Source organism: Suricata suricatta, chromosome 17, assembly GCF_006229205.1.
Source record: "Suricata suricatta isolate VVHF042 chromosome 17, meerkat_22Aug2017_6uvM2_HiC, whole genome shotgun sequence".
NCBI classification, from domain to species: domain Eukaryota; kingdom Metazoa; phylum Chordata; class Mammalia; order Carnivora; family Herpestidae; genus Suricata; species Suricata suricatta.
In genome coordinates, this window is record NC_043716.1 from 53875409 (window position 1) to 53893576 (window position 18168).

The 18168-nt window shown below is 63.0% G+C and overlaps 2 protein-coding genes across 2 annotated transcripts; one reads left to right on the top strand and one right to left on the bottom strand.

Annotated features, from left to right (window-relative positions):
* On the top strand, positions 1-2419 carry SPHK1 (sphingosine kinase 1). Its single transcript, XM_029929143.1, has 5 exons — positions 1-341; positions 700-852; positions 937-1031; positions 1110-1225; positions 1499-2419. The coding sequence occupies exons 1-5, from the start codon at positions 32-34 to the stop codon at positions 2286-2288; spliced, it is 1464 nt and encodes a 487-aa protein (XP_029785003.1). The 5' UTR covers positions 1-31; the 3' UTR covers positions 2289-2419.
* Positions 2420-3500: 1081 nt separating this feature from the next.
* On the bottom strand, positions 3501-17175 carry UBE2O (ubiquitin conjugating enzyme E2 O; the record flags this gene model as incomplete). Its single annotated transcript, XM_029927088.1, has 17 exons — positions 3501-5726; positions 5836-5893; positions 5985-6188; positions 8359-8495; positions 8734-9430; positions 10403-10492; positions 11130-11258; positions 11342-11454; positions 11687-11841; positions 12177-12649; positions 12890-13040; positions 13168-13277; positions 13690-13833; positions 14459-14522; positions 14736-14833; positions 16678-16788; positions 16891-17175. Coding segments are annotated over 17 exons (3690 nt in total), but the record flags the coding sequence as incomplete, so codon positions are not given.
* Between the last annotated feature and the right edge of the window lie 993 nt (positions 17176-18168).

An 18168-nucleotide genomic window follows, 5' to 3' on the forward strand; every position in this document is an offset into this window, starting at 1 on the left:
CGGCTCTCGGGACCTCGCGGACGACTAGGCGATGCCGGAGAGCGCGGCCCCCCGCGCGCGGTCGGACGATGTCTCTGGGCGCTGCCCATCTCGGGAGGCCGCGCCGGACTCCGCCAGCGCTGTCTCCTCTCCCTCAGATCCCGCGGCCGCAGGGAATGTCGCCGGCACCTCCGCGGCCCCGGCTCCGGGCCAGGAGGGCGAGCCCCTCTGCCGGCACCGCGTCGCCCGCCCGGGCAGTATCGATAAGGAGCGGAAGGCAGGAGCCGCGGCCGCGGGCAGTTCCCCAACAGCGCGGGGGACTCGCCGGCAGCAGGAGCCGCGGGGCGAGGTTATGAATCCAGGTTTGTGGGGTCCCGGTGGGGCAGGGTGGGGGAGAGTGGGTGTCCCTTCCTCCCCCGCCAGGAAGAATGGCTAGCATCAGCTGGGGAAAAAAGAGGGGCTGAGGACAGTCGGAACACTTCCCGACGAGGCCAGAAGCTGGTCCGGCCTGAGCCAAGAGCCGGGGTGGCAAGGGCACGGCGCTCCCTCCCCTCCTGGAGCTCCCCCACTGGAAGGCCGCTGCCTCTGGCGGGGATCTGCCGGATCAGTGAGCCGGGGATTTCATCGGCCCCACGTTTCCACCCCCAGGACCCCTTTTGTGATCCGCGGCCCCCTAGTGGCCGTTTGGGGGACGCGGTCTTTCCGGGTTTGTTTTTGCAGCGGGCGGCGCCAGGAGCCAGCTGCCCGCGCGGTGCCGCGTGCTGGTCCTGCTGAACCCGCGCGGAGGCAAGGGCAAGGGGCTGCAGCTCTTCTGGAGCCACGTGCAGCCGCGGCTGGCCCAGGCCGACATCTCCTTCACGCTGATGCTCACTGGTGAGTGCCTTCCTGAGGGGCGTCGCCGGGAGCACCCCATGCCAGGCTCCCCTCTAACTTCCTGGCCACCGTGTCTGTCTGCAGAGCGCCGCAACCACGCTCGGGAGCTGGTGCAGGGGTTGGAGCTGGAGCGCTGGGACGCAATCGTGGTCATGTCTGGGGACGGGCTGATGTTCGAGGTGAGGCCTGCCCCAAGAGACTGAGTGGGGGCCAGGGGGCGGGTCCTCCCCAGGCTGAGGGCACCCGTGCTCCGACAGGTGGTGAACGGGCTCATGGAGCGGCCCGACTGGGAGACGGCCATCCGGAAGCCCCTGTGCAGCCTCCCGGCTGGCTCCGGCAACGCACTGGCAGCTTCTTTGAACTATTATGCCGGGTGAGAGCCCAGGGTCAGAGGGGGCCTCAGTTTCTCCTCCGTGCCCCCCCTGCTTCCCTTACGGGGGGGGGGGTGACTGCTCTTCCCGCCTCTCAGGAGCCTCCACCAGCCTCTCTGGGTGGCTCCAGCTGGCTGCCTCCACCTGCTCCTTCTGTCATTCCTACCAACTCCCTAGGGGCCCCGGGTTGCTTGGCAACCTCAAGTCCCCAGGCAGGGGAAGGGGAGGATGTGCAAGGGCTCTGCCTTGCCCCATCTGACCTCTCTGCCCTGCAGCTACGAGCAGGTGACTAAGGAAGACCTCTTGACCAACTGCACTCTGCTGCTGTGCCGCCGGCTGCTGGAGCCCATGAACCTCCTGTCGCTGCAGGTGACCTCGGGGCTGCGCCTCTTCTCCGTGCTCAGCCTGGCTTGGGGCTTCGTCGCAGACGTCGATCTGGAGAGCGAGAAGTTTCGGGGTCTAGGGGAGTTACGCTTCACTCTGGGCACCTTCCTGCGTCTGGCAGCCCTGCGCGTGTACCAGGGCAGACTGGCCTACCTCCCGGCAGGAAGGGGCGTCCCCGGGATGCCCGGCTCCCCCGCGGCGGACAGGTGGGACCGGCAGGGCCCTACGGATGGGCTCCTGGTACCCCTGGAGGAGCCGGTGCCCGCGCACTGGACCGTGGTCCCGGAGCAGGACTTCGTGCTGGTGCTGGCGCTGCTGCACTCGCACCTGGGCAGCGAGATGTTTGCTGCCCCGATGGGCCGCTCTGCCGCCGGCACCATGCACCTGTTCTATGTGCGGGCAGGCGTGTCCCGGGCCATGCTGCTGCGCCTCTTCCTGGCCATGGAGAAGGGGAGGCACATGGAGCAGGACTGCCCCTACTTGGTGTATGTGCCCGTGGTCGCCTTCCGCCTGGAGCCCAAGGACGGAAAGGGCGTGTTTGCCGCCGACGGGGAGCTGTTGGTCAGCGAGGCGGTGCAGGGCCAGGTGCACGCCGACTACATCTGGATGGTCAGCGGCTGCGTGGAGCCCCCGCCAAGCCGGAAGCCTCAGCGGGGAGCACCTCCAGAAAAGCCCTTGTGACTCCACTGGCCTGGCGGTGCCTTAGCCTCTCGGTCTCCTCCGAGCTCAGGACCCTCTCCGGGTCCCCCAGGACTGGAGGGCCTGTCCCCAGCTCCTGTGTTGGTGGGGAAGAGGAGGAAGAGGACCCCCGGGGAAGGTGGGAAGGCGGAGGAGGCAGAGGCCAGGCTCTGCTTCCTAAAGGTCAGAAGGTCAGAAGGCGGCTCTGGGCCAGACACCCAGCCGGTTTGCCCCCCCCCCCCCCCCCGCCGCCACCTATGGAAGCCACTCCTGTTTTGTCCCCGTAGCCCCACCCACGACAAATAAAATGGTCCTCCCAGCCTGCTGGTGTTATTCTAGGTGCTGGGGAGGGAGTGGGGTCTAGAACTTGACATTACCGATGCCTAGTGGTGCCTCCTGGATTAGACAAAGCAGGATATTGACCCCTGATAACAGTTTTGGTGGTGGGCACAGGACCAGGGCTAGTCTGGGGTTTTTTCCTTTTTTTTTTTTTTTCCCTTTGGCAGGGGTTAGGGCCCTGCCCCAATGATCGTCCCACCTTTGGCCTAGGAAAAGCCAAGGAGCTCAGCCAACTGCTAACGCCACGTGGGAGATGGACACTCTGAGCTAGCGTCTTACCCAGGCCCACACGGACAGCTAGTCTCCTCGAAAAGGGAAAAGGTCTCTGATTTCAGGGACAATCAGGGGAACTGGCAAGAAGCAACAAAAAATGGGAGGTAGTTACTCCCTTTGGAGAGGACTCTGTTATCCCTCCAGTGAGGGCTCGGGCCTCCCCCTGCCTCTTCCACCTCCTCTACCCTACCCTGCCCGTGCCCACTGGGCAGGAGTTAAAAGGAAGCAGCAGGAGGGACACATACCAAGCCCCCAAATGATAACCATTCTGGAGTCAAGCCCGGGCCAGGTGCTCGGATGTCTGCTTCCCCAGCACCTGGAGGAGCCGACCCGGCCGGCCAGCTACAGGCCCTGGGACCCCGGCTGGGCCGGCAGACGCCGCTCCACACTGGCTCGAGCCCTGCCCGCACGCAGGCGCTGACCCGCTGAACCCCGTCCCCGGGCCCCCGGGTGTCCTAGGACTGGCCGCACAGCAGGCACAGGGGCAGACCGGGCGGGTGCGAGGCGTTGCGGCCGTGAGCCTTCCTGGCAACGGGTCTTGCCTTCCCCTGGGGAGGGGTGTGTGAGGTGCCCCAGCGGGGAAGAAAGGCAACAGAGCCCAGATGAATGGCAGAGGCAGGTTTAATGGTGCCACCTTGTCTTTTTTGTACATTGTAATGAGCCAAACGGAAAAAATGCAAGTAAAAAAAAAAAGTTTAATCACACAGCACTTTATACAGAGGCCTTAAGCAGTAGGCATTCACATCTCCACGTGCACAACGCACCGGGAAGCACAGCCCCGCCAGTCACTCTAGATGCTTCTCCAACAAGGTGCCGACTCAGGGCTCCAAGCGCCGCGGCCCGCGGCCCGCTCCGTCCTTCCCCGCGGCTGCTGCCCGCTGGCTGGGGTGGCACAGCACAGGCGTGGAGCCAGCTTAAGGCGGACAAGACGCGTCATGCTTTGGCTTTTTTTTTTTTTGTCTTTTTTTTCTAATAAGAGTTAGTATCTTTGCTTTTGAGATTTATTTTCTTTCAACCTTAAATATTACATACATACACCAAAAATTACATAGCTGCAGTGTGCTCAGCAGCACCCTCTTAGCCTGGGGCTTCACGTTATCAAAAGCTTAGAAAACTGTAAACCTCTGGGCCTGTCTCTGCGGGGGAGGGGAGCTCCTGTCGGCCACCTCTCCCCCCAGACCGAGCCCGCAGAGTCTGTAAGCATCAGGAGGCCTCGTCCTCATCCGAGAGACAGAGAGAGAAAGAGAGAGAGGGAGGGAGGGAAAGAGGGAAGGCGGGAGGGCGGGCTGGCTCCTTCGGTGTCACCTCCCAGGGTTAGCATGTGACAACGGGAGGGGCAGAGTCTGCGGGAGAGGGCCCGGCAGGTGTCTGTGCCGCTGCCCTGCTGACTCAGCAGGGAGCAGACCCACTTTCATCTGAGTGGCAAGGCTGGCACTGCGGGGCCCCAGCTACCAGGGATGCACGAGCAAGGCACCTAGAGCTGTCTACTCGTCCGGCAGCAACCTGGTCCCCGGTCCACGTTACACGCGAGGCCACCACCTCTCCCGGGGGTCACCCTGAACCCAGCCTGGTCCCAACCTCTCTTAGAGAGCAAGTTCAACAGGCCCGAGGGTCATCCTGCGGTCAACGGTCCAGAGCGGGGCCGGGAGTCGTGACGGCAGCCACAACTCCTCAGCTGCGGGGAAGCTACGGGGGCACCGAAGAGGTCAGAAGGGCTGGAGGAGGGGACCGCCGGAGCAGCCCACACTTCATGCAAGGCACACCCACTCGTCCTGCGGCCGAGCTGCACGCCCACGGGCAGAGAGCGCCCCGCGCCAGGCCCTCGGAAGACCCCACCTCCGCCCTGAGATGGGGACGGCGAGGGAGCTAGTGCCGGGACGCGCTGCCTGGGTGACAAGCGGAAAATCAGCAACAGGTTTCAGATTCTCTTTGCCACAGGGGACTGGCCTGTTGGAAGACTGTTCCGGAAAAGAAACGGCAGCATCTCATGGAACTTCTTGCACTTTAGCATCAAACTCACCTCGGGGTGGGGGCAACGGAAGGGCTGGCGCGTTGGGGACAGAGGAGAACACGGGAAGGGGGAAGGCTCCAGGGGAGGGAGGGGGTGGGCGGCAGCTGGCCCCTCCCCACCGGACGCCTCTTCCTCGAGGGCCGGCGGCTACTTGCCCTCCACGCTCTCCGGCATGCCCGCCTCCAGCAGGGCCGCCCGGAACTGCGTCAGGACACCCCGGATGCTCTTGATGAAGCCCTTAGAGAGCGGAAAGAGAGGGAAGCCGATGTCAGGGTAGCCACTCTTCTCGGGCAAGAAACTGCGGTAGCTCTTTCTCCGCTTCTTTGGTCTGACACTGGGGGGCACCGGGGCGTCAGGTGCGGCCTCCGAAGTCTGGTCTGTGCGGTCCCTGCCGGCCGAGGCCGGGCCCTGGGCGCCGCCCTCCGAGTCCGAGCCCTGCGAGGCCTCTCCGGGCGCCAGCCCTCCGTCCTCGGCTTCGTCTCGGCCGTAGTCTGAGAGCTCGGCCGCGGCGAGCGGCTCCGGGGAGCTGCTGTCCTTGGGGACCCCGTTGGGCAGGGCCTGGGCCCTCTCCAGCAGCGCGTGCGTCTCCAGCCAGGACTCGATGCGGCTCACCAGCCGCCAGCCGCCGGCGCGGAAGTGCTGCCGGATCTCCTGCTCGAAGACCTCGGGCGGCCGCCGCACCAGCTGCGTCATGGACTGCACCACGCGGATGAGCGCCATCTCGTTGTAGCAGCGGCTGTTCTCGTAGCCCTCCTGCAGGCCCCGGTCGCTGTCGAAGCCCGCCTCGTTGTAGTACGGTTCGTTCACCAGGATTAGACCTGGGGAGGGGGCAGGAAGCCCGTCAGGGCCGGGTCAGGGCCGCAGGCAGCAGGGGGAGGCTGAGGCGGCCGGCAGCCCCGCCCCCAGCAGCAGCCCCGCCCCCCGTACCTTGGATGGAGATGAGCACCTGCAGAAGGCTGGATTTGCTCGTCCACCTCTCTGTGCCCTGGAACACGCATGCGCGCACAGCCCAATCAGCTCCATCCCGGACACCCTGCCCCCGCCCCCTCCCGCCGGTCTCCTGGCACCCAACTCACCTTTCCGATCCAGGTGCCCAGGAGGCTGACGCACACCTTCCCGTTGTCATACAGGTTGGGATTCAGGCGGCCACTGCACTGGGAGAGGTAGCAGAAGTGGGGGGGCACGGCCGGGTAGATGTTGGGGAGCTGGATGTCAAACAAGTAGAGGCCGTCCTCGTAGGGGGTGCGAGTGGGGCCCTTGATCAGGGCTGAGAAGAGGTCCTACGGGAGCGAGGGCTGAGGTTGGTGGGGAGGGGGGGCTGCCGCACAGGCGCCTGCGTGGCTCCGGACACCACCCGCTAGGAGAAGCGACTCGTGAGTACCTGTGCGCAGACCCACACGCGTCCTTCAACTGCTGGCATAAACAGGACTATCCAAAGTCGTGCTTACCAGGGTTCTTTTCACCGTTATTTTAAAAATTTTTATTTTTTATGAAAAAAAAAATTTACTGTTTATTTTTGAGAGGGAGAGTAAGAGCAAGAGAGATGGAGTGCAAGCAAGGGAGAGGCAGAGAGAGAAGGAGGCACAGAATCCAAACCAGGGTCCAGGCTCTGAGCTGTCAGCACAGAGCCTGATGCGGGGCTCAAACTCACGAACCCGAGGTCATGACCTGAGCCGAAGTTGGATGCTTAACCAACTGAGAGCCACCCAGGCAGCCCTTATTATTTTTTTTTAATTTTTTACGTTTAATTTATTTTTGAGAGAAAGAGACAGTATGAGCAGGGGAGGGGTGGGTGGTGGAGACAATCTGAAGCAGCTCCAGGCCTTAAGCTGTCAGCACAGAGCCTGACGCAGGGCTCAAACCATGAATCATGAGATCATGACTTGAGCCAAAGTCAGACATTTAACCAACTGAGCCTGATGCTTTTCTTTCTGCCTTTTTTAAAAGTTTAGTTTATCTATTTAAGAGAAAGCACAAGTGAAGGAGGGGCAAAGAGAGAGAAGGAGAGAGAGTCCCAAGCAGGCTCTGTGCTGTCAGCGAAGAGCCTGACACAGGGCTCGATCTCACCCCTGCTGAGATCACCACCAGAGCCAAAACCAAGAGTCAGACACTGAGCCGACTGAGCCACCCAGGTGCCCTTCATTACTTCTATGTTCTACTCTTTAAAACATCTGCCCTGACCTGCACCCCCATGAAGACCTACAATAATTACAACCAGTTAGAAAATCAAAGAACATTCTAGGGCCGCAAGGGTCCACCTGCTTTTAGGGAACCGGAGGGACAGGGGAACTGGAATTCCAGCAGAAACGCTGGTACTCCCAGAGCCTCAGGTCACTAAGGCACCGGGCAGATGCCCCACAGAGATGCTCCAAGTCCGAGCGCATCAGCTGCCAGCCCCGTGCTCGGAACAGCGCGGGGGGAGCACCAACTGCGCAGAAGGCGTCCGATCCCGCATCTTCCTGCGGGGCCGCCCTGCGGGCCTCAAGAGAAGGCGCCCCCTCCCTGTCCCTCCGAGTGAGACCTGGAAGACATGCTATTCCCTTCTCTCAGCACAGCTGAGACCGGCCGGGAGTGTTCACGAGTCCTACTAAAATCCAAGAACAAGCCAGAGTGTCACGAAGAACCCGGAGCAGCACTGGCCCTGTGGTTTCCGGCCCCGCGGGGTCTGAACAGCGCCCCTCTTCTGTCCTGTGGCCCTTCCCGCGAGGGCCGGGCAGGTGCCCTGCCCAGGGCAGATTCGAGTTCCGGGTCTGGCAGGCTGCCCGGCACACGGCAAGCGCCTGGTGAGCGTGCTGGACAAATGAAGGGACAGGCGGACAGGGCTGGCCTGTGCCTGGATGCCTTGGGCGGCAGGACTCAACCCTGGGCCAGGGCCATGAAGACAGGAGCAGAAAACACAATGCGACGTGGTCATGTGAGGGGGCGCTATTCTGTGGCTAAAAAAGAATAAACTAGATCAATATCCATCCACATGGGTAGGTCTCAAAAAATGACCTCAGCAAGCGAAAACAACCAAACCACAGATGACACGTATGATGACAGGCTGTTCACATACTGTTTACAAAATACAAAACGTTTGCAGGGACCCGTGAGTAGATGAAAACATGAAAAAACGTCTTCTGTAAGGAGACCCACAAAACTCAAAGTCATGACTCCTACGGGCTGGGTGCGGGTTGGTCAAAGGCAACTTTAGCCTTTTCTGTAATGTTCTAGGATCTCAAGAGAAGAGTCCTCAGGTGATAATTCTGTGCTTCAAAACGAACCTTCAGCAGGAGGGAGAGAAGGAACCCTGGATGCAGACGCATGTGTGGGACTCGGGCCCCCACCCGAGACCGCACCCGCTCCCGCCCCGAGAGGGGTACGGACGGCCGCCCACGAGCCTCCGGGCACCAAGCTCCCTCACGGGCACACGGGCACCCGTCTGTGCCAGGCCCGCGCCGGGCTACTTGCCATTCTATCCTCGAAGGTCTTGACCATGATGCCGTCCGGCAGCGAGGTGGCCAGCAGCGCCATCTCCTTCCGCACCGTGCTGAAGAACTTCTTGGCTTCTGGAGGCTGGAACTCAATTTTCTTAAACGAGTGATTTGCTAGAAGGGAAGAAGCTAGAAGGTCAATCCCTAACGGCGAGACCCCGAGAGCTCTATCTGGAAAGAGAGCTGCCGCCCTTGGGAAGCCTGGGCCGGAGGGGGCGGCTAGCCGCTGGGGGTGCTCCCCAGACAGGCAAAGAGCCCCCCAGGCTTCGCGCCCATCGGCCGGGACACGGCCTCCTGCCCTCAGGCGGCAGCTGGCCACCCGGCCTGCACAACAAAAACAAGGTGAACTCACAGGGCGCGAACTCCAGGACCGAGAAGACCTCGCCCTTGGCGCTGGTGAAGGTGACCCCGGGCTTGCCGCCGCACTGCTGGCAGAGCACCGGCGTCTCGCTGGGCCATTCGGCCTTCACGGGCGACTGCCCGTCGGGTTTCTCCTCCTTGCGCTCCGTGTCTGGCATCGCCTCCATCTTCTCCTCCTCTGCGATGGCCACATTGTCCAGGGTCTTCTTGAGATTTTCCTGCAGTTTCTTGATGTCATCTAGAAACTTCTTCTCCCGAGTTGGTTTCTCGGGCTCCACAGTGGGAGAGGTGGGCGAACCCGTCAGGAGCTGCTCCACAGTCATGTTCTTGAGACTCTCCAGGATCTTGATGGCCTCTTTCAACTCCCGGAAGCTCTTCGGGGGCCCGTCTTTGCTGGCCTTCTCCATCAGCCCAGCCACGGGGGCGGCCATGGCCACGGCCCCCTGGATGGCGGCCGTGGCAGCCTCTTCGCTGATCACTACCCCCTTGTCCTCCTCGGGGGCTGCCGGCGGCTCAGTGGGCGGGATGGGAGGCTCCTCTATCTTGGGGTGCTCGTCCTCCACCAGCCCGTTGTCCGTCTCCCAGCTGTCACTGTCATCCTCCCACTCGTCCGAGGACGCCCCACTGGTGCTGCCTTCCACCGAGTCGTAGTCCGACTCCTCAATCTCAGACTCGATGTTGTACAAGTGCTGGGGTAAGACAGGCACAGGCGACTCAGGGGGGCTCTGCTGGGCCCCAGCCCTCAGAGCTGACGGCGACGGGGTGCACGGAGGCCTCGCAGGCCCCTTCAACCCTTTCCCCGTCTCTTGCTCTCCACTCTGCAGTTGGGTCTCTCTGTGCTAGCCGGTCTCTGGGGCTCTGGGAGGCGCCTCTGCCTGTCCCCCACCCACCAGTGGGGCTTGAAAACCCAGCCAACAACCGAAGGCTGTTCCAGCCTCCCCTGTCCCTGCCTGTACTTGGCCACCGTTTGACCTTGGTGGCAAATCCAGCCCCTCCCTTAGAGGATTTGGGTCAGCCACCTCTGTGGGGCTGCGCTGGCTGCTGAGAATACGCAACAGGAGGGGGAGCTCCAGCAGAGCTGGCCTGGGTCACATCCTGTTCCAGTGTCCCTGGAATGGCTGCCCGGACGAGGGGGTGAGCCGATCCCTCCCCAATCCCGTGAAGGTGCTGGAGGGGGGAGCTGGGGAGTGCAGATCAGCTCATACAAGGAGGGTAAAGACCGGTCCCGAGAATGGCGCTGCCGCTCAGAACCCACCAGCAGGGGCTGGGACCCAGGTCAGCTCTCCTTCCTCTCGCTGACCTGTGAAGGTTTCCTGGAAACGGTGGGAAGGGCTCTATCTCGTATAGGAAGTAACCTGCGTTTCTTAGCGCAGTGAGATGGGGATACAGGCAAATTGGGAAAGCTTGTGAAAACCGGCCCCCACCTGGCAAGCTGCGGAACCTTCCAGGTGGGGCACGCCCCTCCCCCCACTGCTCTGCATGGAACGGCTCGTCCTCTCAGGTGCTCCCTGAGACCCAGACGCCCCAAAGAAGAGACCCCTGCCAGGAAGACCCGAGAGCCCGTGTCCCCGTTCCGTGAGCAGGGACAGGAGACGAGCCACGCTCCCAGCCCGGCAGCCGGAGTCTCGGGGTGAGCGGCGTGGGTCTCCGCAGGGGCTTACCTGGGGCAGGATGATGGTCTTGGAGTTGTCGGCCCACACGACCTCCACCTTGCTGCTGACGTCCACACGGGCCACCTGGCCGACTGAAGGCTGCAGGGCAAACAGGACAGGGTCAAGGGAGCAGCTCTCCCAAGGATGAGGGCCAGACCCCCACCAAAAGGGAGCTCCGGCAATGGGCGAGGCCCGAGAGAAGGGACACGGGTGCCGGCCACAGGCTGACCACGGCAAGCCGCTCAGGCGTGGGGCCCTCTGGCTGCAGTACTGGCTGTGGAGCACTCGAGCCGTTACCTCCCCCCATCCCGCTCAGCATTCTGCCCGCCGTGGGCTTCCTGACGGTCTCAGGATGGGGTTCCTGCTCCTCTTCTGCTGGACCCCACCCGACGTCCCCACCTGCTTCCCAAGGCACGGCTTGGACCCCCCTCCCCAGCCTCTCCTGTGCCCCCACACCCCCACAGTGCTCAGGACCAGGAGTCCGACTCCCCCACTCAACGGGACCACTGGGGCTCAGGGAGCAGCTACGTGAAGCCTGGTCCCAACGGGCAGAAAATCCTTGTGGAGGCGGCCAGCTCTGGGGAGGGCACTCGAGGTGGACGAGTTGCCCAGAGGTCACAGGTGTGGTCTCCTGGCGCCACCTGGTGGCATCTCCAGGGACTGCAGACGCTGTCTGGGGCGGGGGACGGGGGACAGAGGGCGGGGACAGAGGCTGCGAACAGGGGGGCGGGCGCACCTCATCCTCCTTGTGAGGAGCTCCGTCCTCGGTGTTGCCAATGCGGATGACGATGTCAGTCGTGCGGAACCGGAAGTCAGGGTGGTCGGCAATGTCGTAGACGCTCACGTCCTCCTCTTCTCCGATCAGCTGGAGCACAGGACGGGCTGGCGTGAGCCCGGGGCCTGGGGCCAACCCGCCAGGGCCCACCCTGGTGCAGGGGCCGCACGTACCTCCACGTCATCGCCGCTGGGCCGCAGCTTGAACCACTTCACCATGCAGGTGCGGCCCACGTGGTCCCCAGACTGCACCACGCCGTAGACCGCGGGGTCCGGACAGCTCTGGACTGGGAAACCGGAGGAAGCAATGTGACTGGCTACGGAGCCCTGGGGGCACCCCAGCAGGGCACAGGACCCGTCTCCTCTGGCTCGGCTGGTAGAGGCCAGAGAAGGCTGCCCAGTCCTTGAAAAAGAGAGTCGCCCTCAAAGGAGGCGTCTCAGACCCAGAGACCTCTGGCCTGTCCTTCCCGAGCCCCACCCAGGCCCTGGGGGGGGGGGGGCCTTCCGGGCCGGCACTACCTCGCTTGTCCACCACGAAGTCTCCGGGGCAGAATTCGTTGTTGTCCAGGTGGTGCACGGGGAAGAGGTCGTTGGAGCGGATGTTGCACTCCACGGAGCCGTCCTGCCACATCACGTCTGCCGAGGTCATGGTGGTCACCACCTCCACCGCCACCCTGCCGGCACGGGGCACACCCAAGAGGGACGGAAAGAAGGAAGAAAGGTCGGTGAACGCTCCCGTGCACCTCCCATGTCCCTCGACCTCCTCTGAAGCCCAGTGAGTGGGGTCCCCGAGGCCAGACTCAGGGCAGCACGGTGACTCCACGCCGCCCGCCGGCCCCGCTCCCAGAGCTCTCCTCTCCAGGCCAACGCCAGGCACCTATGTGGCCCCAGCGGGGCGCCGCGGGGCCCGAGCGAGGCTTGCAGACTGTGTACACTTGTGTGCGGCCGCCAAACGGACAGCCTCGGCCTGGACGCTCCCCCAGGAGGGAGGGGGCGCCTCTGGGTTTACCTGTCCCCCGGCTTAAAGTCACGAGTGATTTTATTCTTCTTCCGCTTGTGTTTCCGCTTCAAGTTCTTGATAGACAAGGGGATGCTCTTCTTCCTACTTGTGCCGCTGCCACTCTGGGAGGAGGTGGTGGAGCTGGCCGAGGAGGTCACCGAGCTGGTGTCATCCGTGTCGTCGGCGGCCTCGTCATCCGCGTCCTGCTCTGCCGAGTGCAGCCTGTCGTCGCTGCCTTCCTTCAGCAGGAAGGGGGGCAGCTGCTCGCCCGTGTCCTGGGCCTCCTCTGGGCCCTCCTCCTGCATCTCCACCGGGCTGCTGGACCCATCGGGCGTCTCCTCAGGGCTGACGGACCCTGTTTCACTCTTGGCTTTGGCCCCTCCTTTCTTCCCTGGGTCCTCCACGGAATGGTCTCTGGAGCACTGGGCGTCCGGGGAGCAGGACATGATCCTCACGACCTGCTTCTTCAACAGGCGCTTCACCTGTGAGGCGGAGCAGGAAGCACAGGGCTGGGGCGCAGCAGGGCTACGCCGGCCCCGCCCTGGGCTTGTGGGACACCCGGGCAGCTTGGGGGGAGGGGGACAGCTATACACACCTAGGTGGCCTGCAAGGTGGTCAGGGCTGCCCCCCAAGGCCTAAAGCACAGACCGTCCTTCCTGGCTGTGGAAATAGCTCAAGGCCAGTTCCTCAAACGCCCACCAATCCCAGCCCCAAGGACATACCTTCTTGGCCATAGAGCCCTCCCCCTGGGCGCAGTGTTTTTCTGGACATTCACAGGCAATCTTGGCCGGCTCTACCTTGGCTGGGAAGACATACAGACAGCGCTCCCCAAGCTGCCGCTGAGCATGGTCAAAGCATCCGAGACGCTTCACCCTGGGAGGAGAGGAGGGCGGACTGGACCACTGGCGCGCTCACCCCTGCACACCTACGACTGCCGTCCGGAGACATGCGCAGGGCCTGCCCCTGGGGTGCCTGGAGTGGGCGTGCTGGAGCCACTCACCTGCCTAGGTTTTCCTGGGTAATGACAGAGGGCGGGGGGCTGACGCTGTCCGTGCCCCCTGGACAGAAACTCTTGGTAATCCACGTGACTTTGAGCTCTACCACCTGCACCTGGGGATGGCGGGTGGGACAGGGCCGTAGTCAGCAGCTCAGCCGCTCTCTCGGGGCCGCAGCTGCCCAGAGCCCACCTGACCTCCAGAGCAGGACGCACAGGGGTCTTCACGGCCTCACACCAAGTAGGACGCCCCCAGAGCAGGCCAACTACAGCCTCACCCCACGGACCACCACCCGGTCAAGGCCCAGTGGGTCCCCCCTTGTTTGGTGTGGGCCCGTCAGGCTGGGGGACATCTGCCTATCAGTCACCCCATGACCACACCCTGGCTTCCCTTGATCCTTGACGCCCTTTCAGATCAAAAAAGCCAAGGAACAGGGCTTGGTCCCCCGAGCAGAGAGCAAGGGAGCGAGCGGGCAAGAGCTCAGCGCCAGGGCGTAGAGGCTGAGGCCCGTCCCCAGCCGAGCCTACCTCTTCCACCACCACCCGGAACTTGCTCTTGGTGCTGAGCACAGGCTTGACCCCAGACAGCCACTGGGCGCTCGAGAAGATCTTGGCAGGGCCGATGAGCACCTGGCCCGGGTAGAAGCCGTAGGAGTCATCAAAGAAGAGACCCTGCGGGATTTGGGGCCAGAGAGAGAGTCCTTGTGAGCGGCGCCTCCGCAGGGGACGGCGCTCTCTGCATCGGCCCCTCCCTCGCCTCACCTGCAGCTCCCCGGCCCCTCAGGCTAAGACAGATCCTAGGGCTTCGGAGAGCACCCTCCACGCCTAACATGCACGTAAGTCACCCAGGGGGCTCGTGAGAACGCACACCTAACAAGCTCTCGGCCACGTCAGTGTTGCTGGTCAAGGGTGATGCCTCAAGGACCCCAGGGCAGGAGTCCCCGCAGGTCTGAGGCACCCTTCCCATACTGATGAGCGGTCACACGGTCACAGGCTAGCGTTCTAGGACACCCTGCCCTGACAACAGTGTGCTGCCTAATACCCAAAAGTGGCTATTCGTTAAAGGAAAAGTGCGGTTAAAGCAGAAAGTTCTAGTACTTTCCGGCCACGTCTTTGGTGCGCCCGCCCCTTTTCCAGGAAGCCACTCGGCCTAGAAGCAGCGTACGCGTGGCCCGTGCCAGCTCACAGCCCTGTGCAAAGCAGACCTCCTTTCGGCGCAGCCCCGCGGGCCGAGGACCGGGAGACCCTGTGCCACCCCCGGCGCCCACCCCGGAGAAGCCTGCTGGGCTGAACGTACAGAGTCGCTGACGTGGGGACAGACGTCGTAGAGCTTGGCGCCATCTTCCGTGTTCATGGAGCACCTGGAACAGCAAACGAGGGCTGGGTCTCCACCCGGGAAGGACGCGGACACACTGCACAAGGGGCTCCCCAGACACCAGCCCCGAGTGCCACCACGACAAACTACCTGAAGTAGAGCCTCAGCCCCTAACAGATACTCTAAACCAGGCCAGGGCGACAGGAGGCCAGCCCAGGGGCGGGCCCGCAGGGTGCCTGGGCACAGGGGAGTGGCGTACCTGGCGCCGTTGGACAGCTTCAGGATGATCTGGTTCTTCAGGTCGTACACCTTCCCCAGCCAGCAGTCATAGGCGATGTAGTCCCCGTACATGAAGGGCTGTGGACCGGGCCGGGGTGTGAGGGGCAGCGGGCGGCACTGGCGGGCAGCGCCCCGGCTCCGCTCTGCCCGGAGCCCGAGGAGGAGGGGTCCGGGGAGCCCGCCCCCTGGGCCAGCCCGCACCCCCCCCGCAAGTTCCATGCTGAACCCCAGCTCTCCCTCCCCAGCTGGAGGAGGGGGGATGGGGGGTGGTTCCCTGGTGGCAGCAGGAGAGCTGTGCAGAGGCCACGGGGCCTGCAAGGACACGGGGCTCCTGGGCAGGAGTGGGCCATGGAGGTGGCCGGTGGAGGGGGGGTCACGTGGACAAGTGAGATACAGCAAGTGTCCTGCTGCTGGGGGAGGTGCTCACGCATACAGAAGGGGGAAAGGAAGGAAAGAGCCGCTGAAACGGAACCAGACGTATTCGGACAAAATCACGTGCTTTCACGTGTATGTGGATGCGGCACCGACAAACGCAGCCGTGCCTCCGTGCACACACGTGAGTCTCCTAGCGTGGTCCCGAGAGGCCCCCCCAGCGGTCAGGACACCCAGCACAGAGCCAGGTCGTGCTGTTCAGAGCGCCTTCCCCTCTGAAAGAAACCACGGCTCTTTGGGAAAATGGCTGATTCCAGGGCCAGATTAGAAACGGCAGAAAGTAAAAAAGTGCTTAAACAAACAAGCAACCAACCCCAGGACGGGGATGTGTCAAAAAGATACAGTATCAGCCTGCAGGGGCACTTACTGGCCAAATCTGGGATAATTTTAGCAACAAAACAAAAAACGGTAGTGAAGGATTACGACCAACTGAACAGAAAGAAAGGGCATCTCGGAGACCATGCTGGTGTGCAAAGGAACAAATGGATGAGGCTGCAGAGGACACTCTTCCGCAGAGGATGCGAGCTACTGAAAAGGAGGAGAAGCCACAGGGCCGCAGAGTCAGCCCCCAGTGAGCATCAGTGCTGGCGGCTCAGGGGGAGCTGCTAGCAGAGGCCGGGGCTGCAGGGTGCAGGTTTCAGAAGCAGCAGGTCATTGACACCACCCTGCAGCCTCTCTCCCCACAGCAGAATCCTTTGCAAAGGCGTAAACTGGGGAGGGACTCTGTGGAGAGGCCGGGCCGACAGAACACGCCCGGGCCCGAGGTGAAGACCCCTGCTGTGGCCCCTGGACGTCGGGGCCAGAAGAGCACCGGGCATCGCTGGGCAGGACACAGGGCCTGAGTCCGGTCAGGAGGCCACATGGCAGGGCCCTGCACTCAGCGTCTGCCACTGCAAGGCACCAGGGCAAGGACAAGGGAAGGCTGGGGAGGAATCAAAGCGCTGACAACGGAATGCAAAGTGTGCCTCTGAACGGAGTCCCGGATCAGAGGGGACAGGATGTTGGGACAGCCGGACGGGGTCTCTGGGTCGGACAGGAGTGTACCAGTGCTGCCTTCCTGAACAGGGCAGGGGCTGAAAGACGGTTCTGGGTTTGGGGAGTGCGCACCATCGCGCTTTGCTGCGTCTGTGGCTTGCTCGCCAGTGCATCAGAGGAAGGACCAGAGACAGAAGGACGTGGGGAAGAGGGGAGGAAGGTGACGGGGCAAACAGAGGGAAAGCCTCAAAGCCCAGGAGCCTGAGGACGCAGGGAGCACAGGAACGCACAGCTTTCCCGAAGTTTGAAATCACAAAACAAAAACCAAGGAAGAAACTTGTGTTTCAAAAATGAGGTGTTAAAGAAGAAAGGAAGCGAGGGAAGGAAAACCCCAGCAGCAATGTGTGCTGGAGGCGGAAGGGTGTGCCCGACCCCGACCTCACGTGTGCACGGCTTCTTCACAAGGGGCCCGCCCCCGGGGACGCCCCAACAGCCAGGGGCGGGGGGGCACTCACCCAGATGTGCTGCAGGTCCTTGCTGTTGACGGGGTAGATGATGCAGTTGGTGCCGATGAGCTTGACGGCACAGTCGATGCTCACGTCGATCACAGTGCCACACTGGCTGTCCTGGGGAGGAGGAGGCGTCCAGGCCCGAGCAGGCGCAGGCGCCGGCCACCGGGGCAGACCCGGCCCAGACCCCGCCCCCGCCCCCCACGCGCCAACACTCACGGCGGATCGCATGTGCCGGACCACGTCCCGGGGCACCACCGAGCGGTCCTCTAGCTTCAGCTGAGAAAGAGAACAGGTGTGACACAGTGGCCTCTGATGCCAGGGCAGGGTGCGCTTCCCCGCCCAGCTTTTACTCGGGTGTGACAGTCTACAGCTAAGCACACAAGTCCTAAGTGCTGGGCGTGTGGCTCTGGCCAGAGCCCTAACGGCACCCAGACGGACAGACCGAGCTCCAGGCGCTAGCTCCCCTCTGAAGGCAACCAGTAGGATGACTGAAGGTCGTTTTGATCATACTGAGAAGTGTGGCTAAATGCCAGGTCACATGAGGCCTCCTTTAAATTACAGGCTCGTCACACAGCAAACCGCTCTGCCAGGAGTGACATCCTTTCTCTACTTCCTGCGAGTGTCTGCCCTCGCCCCCACGGAGCGCTGAGTTCAGGGGGTGGAGGAGCGGCGTGACACCGGGCCATGTGGGTCACCCTGAGGCCTGCTATCACCCGACGCGACCTTCCAATCTGGGCCATCCCTGCCGACCAGCCGCAGCCTGCCCCTCCTCGGCTGCGCCACAGAGCCGAGCGCGGTACCGCGGCGGGGGGGGGGGGGGGGGGGGGGGGGGGGGGGGCTTTCGGGGCGGCCGGCTCTGGAGCCCGGCCAACGGCCTGGCGAGCACCTGACCCATCCCTGCACAGCCAGCCAGGGACTGCCGCCTCTGAGAGGACAGGCCCTGGCTGTCCCCCACCTCTGCCAGGCCCAGGACCCCCTCTAGTGGCCCAGGCACAAGACGGTTCTCCAGCAGGCCCGCATGTCACCTTTGCTGGCTCAGCAACCCTGGGGCCGCTCCTTGGGAATGCTTTGCCCAGTCACGGCTCCAGGGGCATCTGTGACCGCCACCTCCTCTGGGCGGGCACCTCCGAGCCACCAAACCAGAGGGGTGCAAGAGCTGTTCTCTCAAACGACACGCAACCTAAGAGTGCTCTGGATCCCTCCCCGACTCCAAGGCCCGGGGCGTGGAGAGGTGAACTCCACAGAGGGAGGACTGGGGCAGTGGCCAAGGTCACCTCACCGAGATTCTGGGAGCGACGGTGAGACATCCCTGCTATCGGGAGGACGTGACTTACAAAAACGTGAAGGAGGAACAAGCGACGGAGACGCTCCACATGGAAATACAAGCCCGCGATCCAGCTACGAGTGAGCCCGGGGGTTAAAATTAGGGCTCCCCGCGCCAGCCCCCTACACGTGCCTGAAGCCTCAGGCACATCACTTATGCCCACACGTATA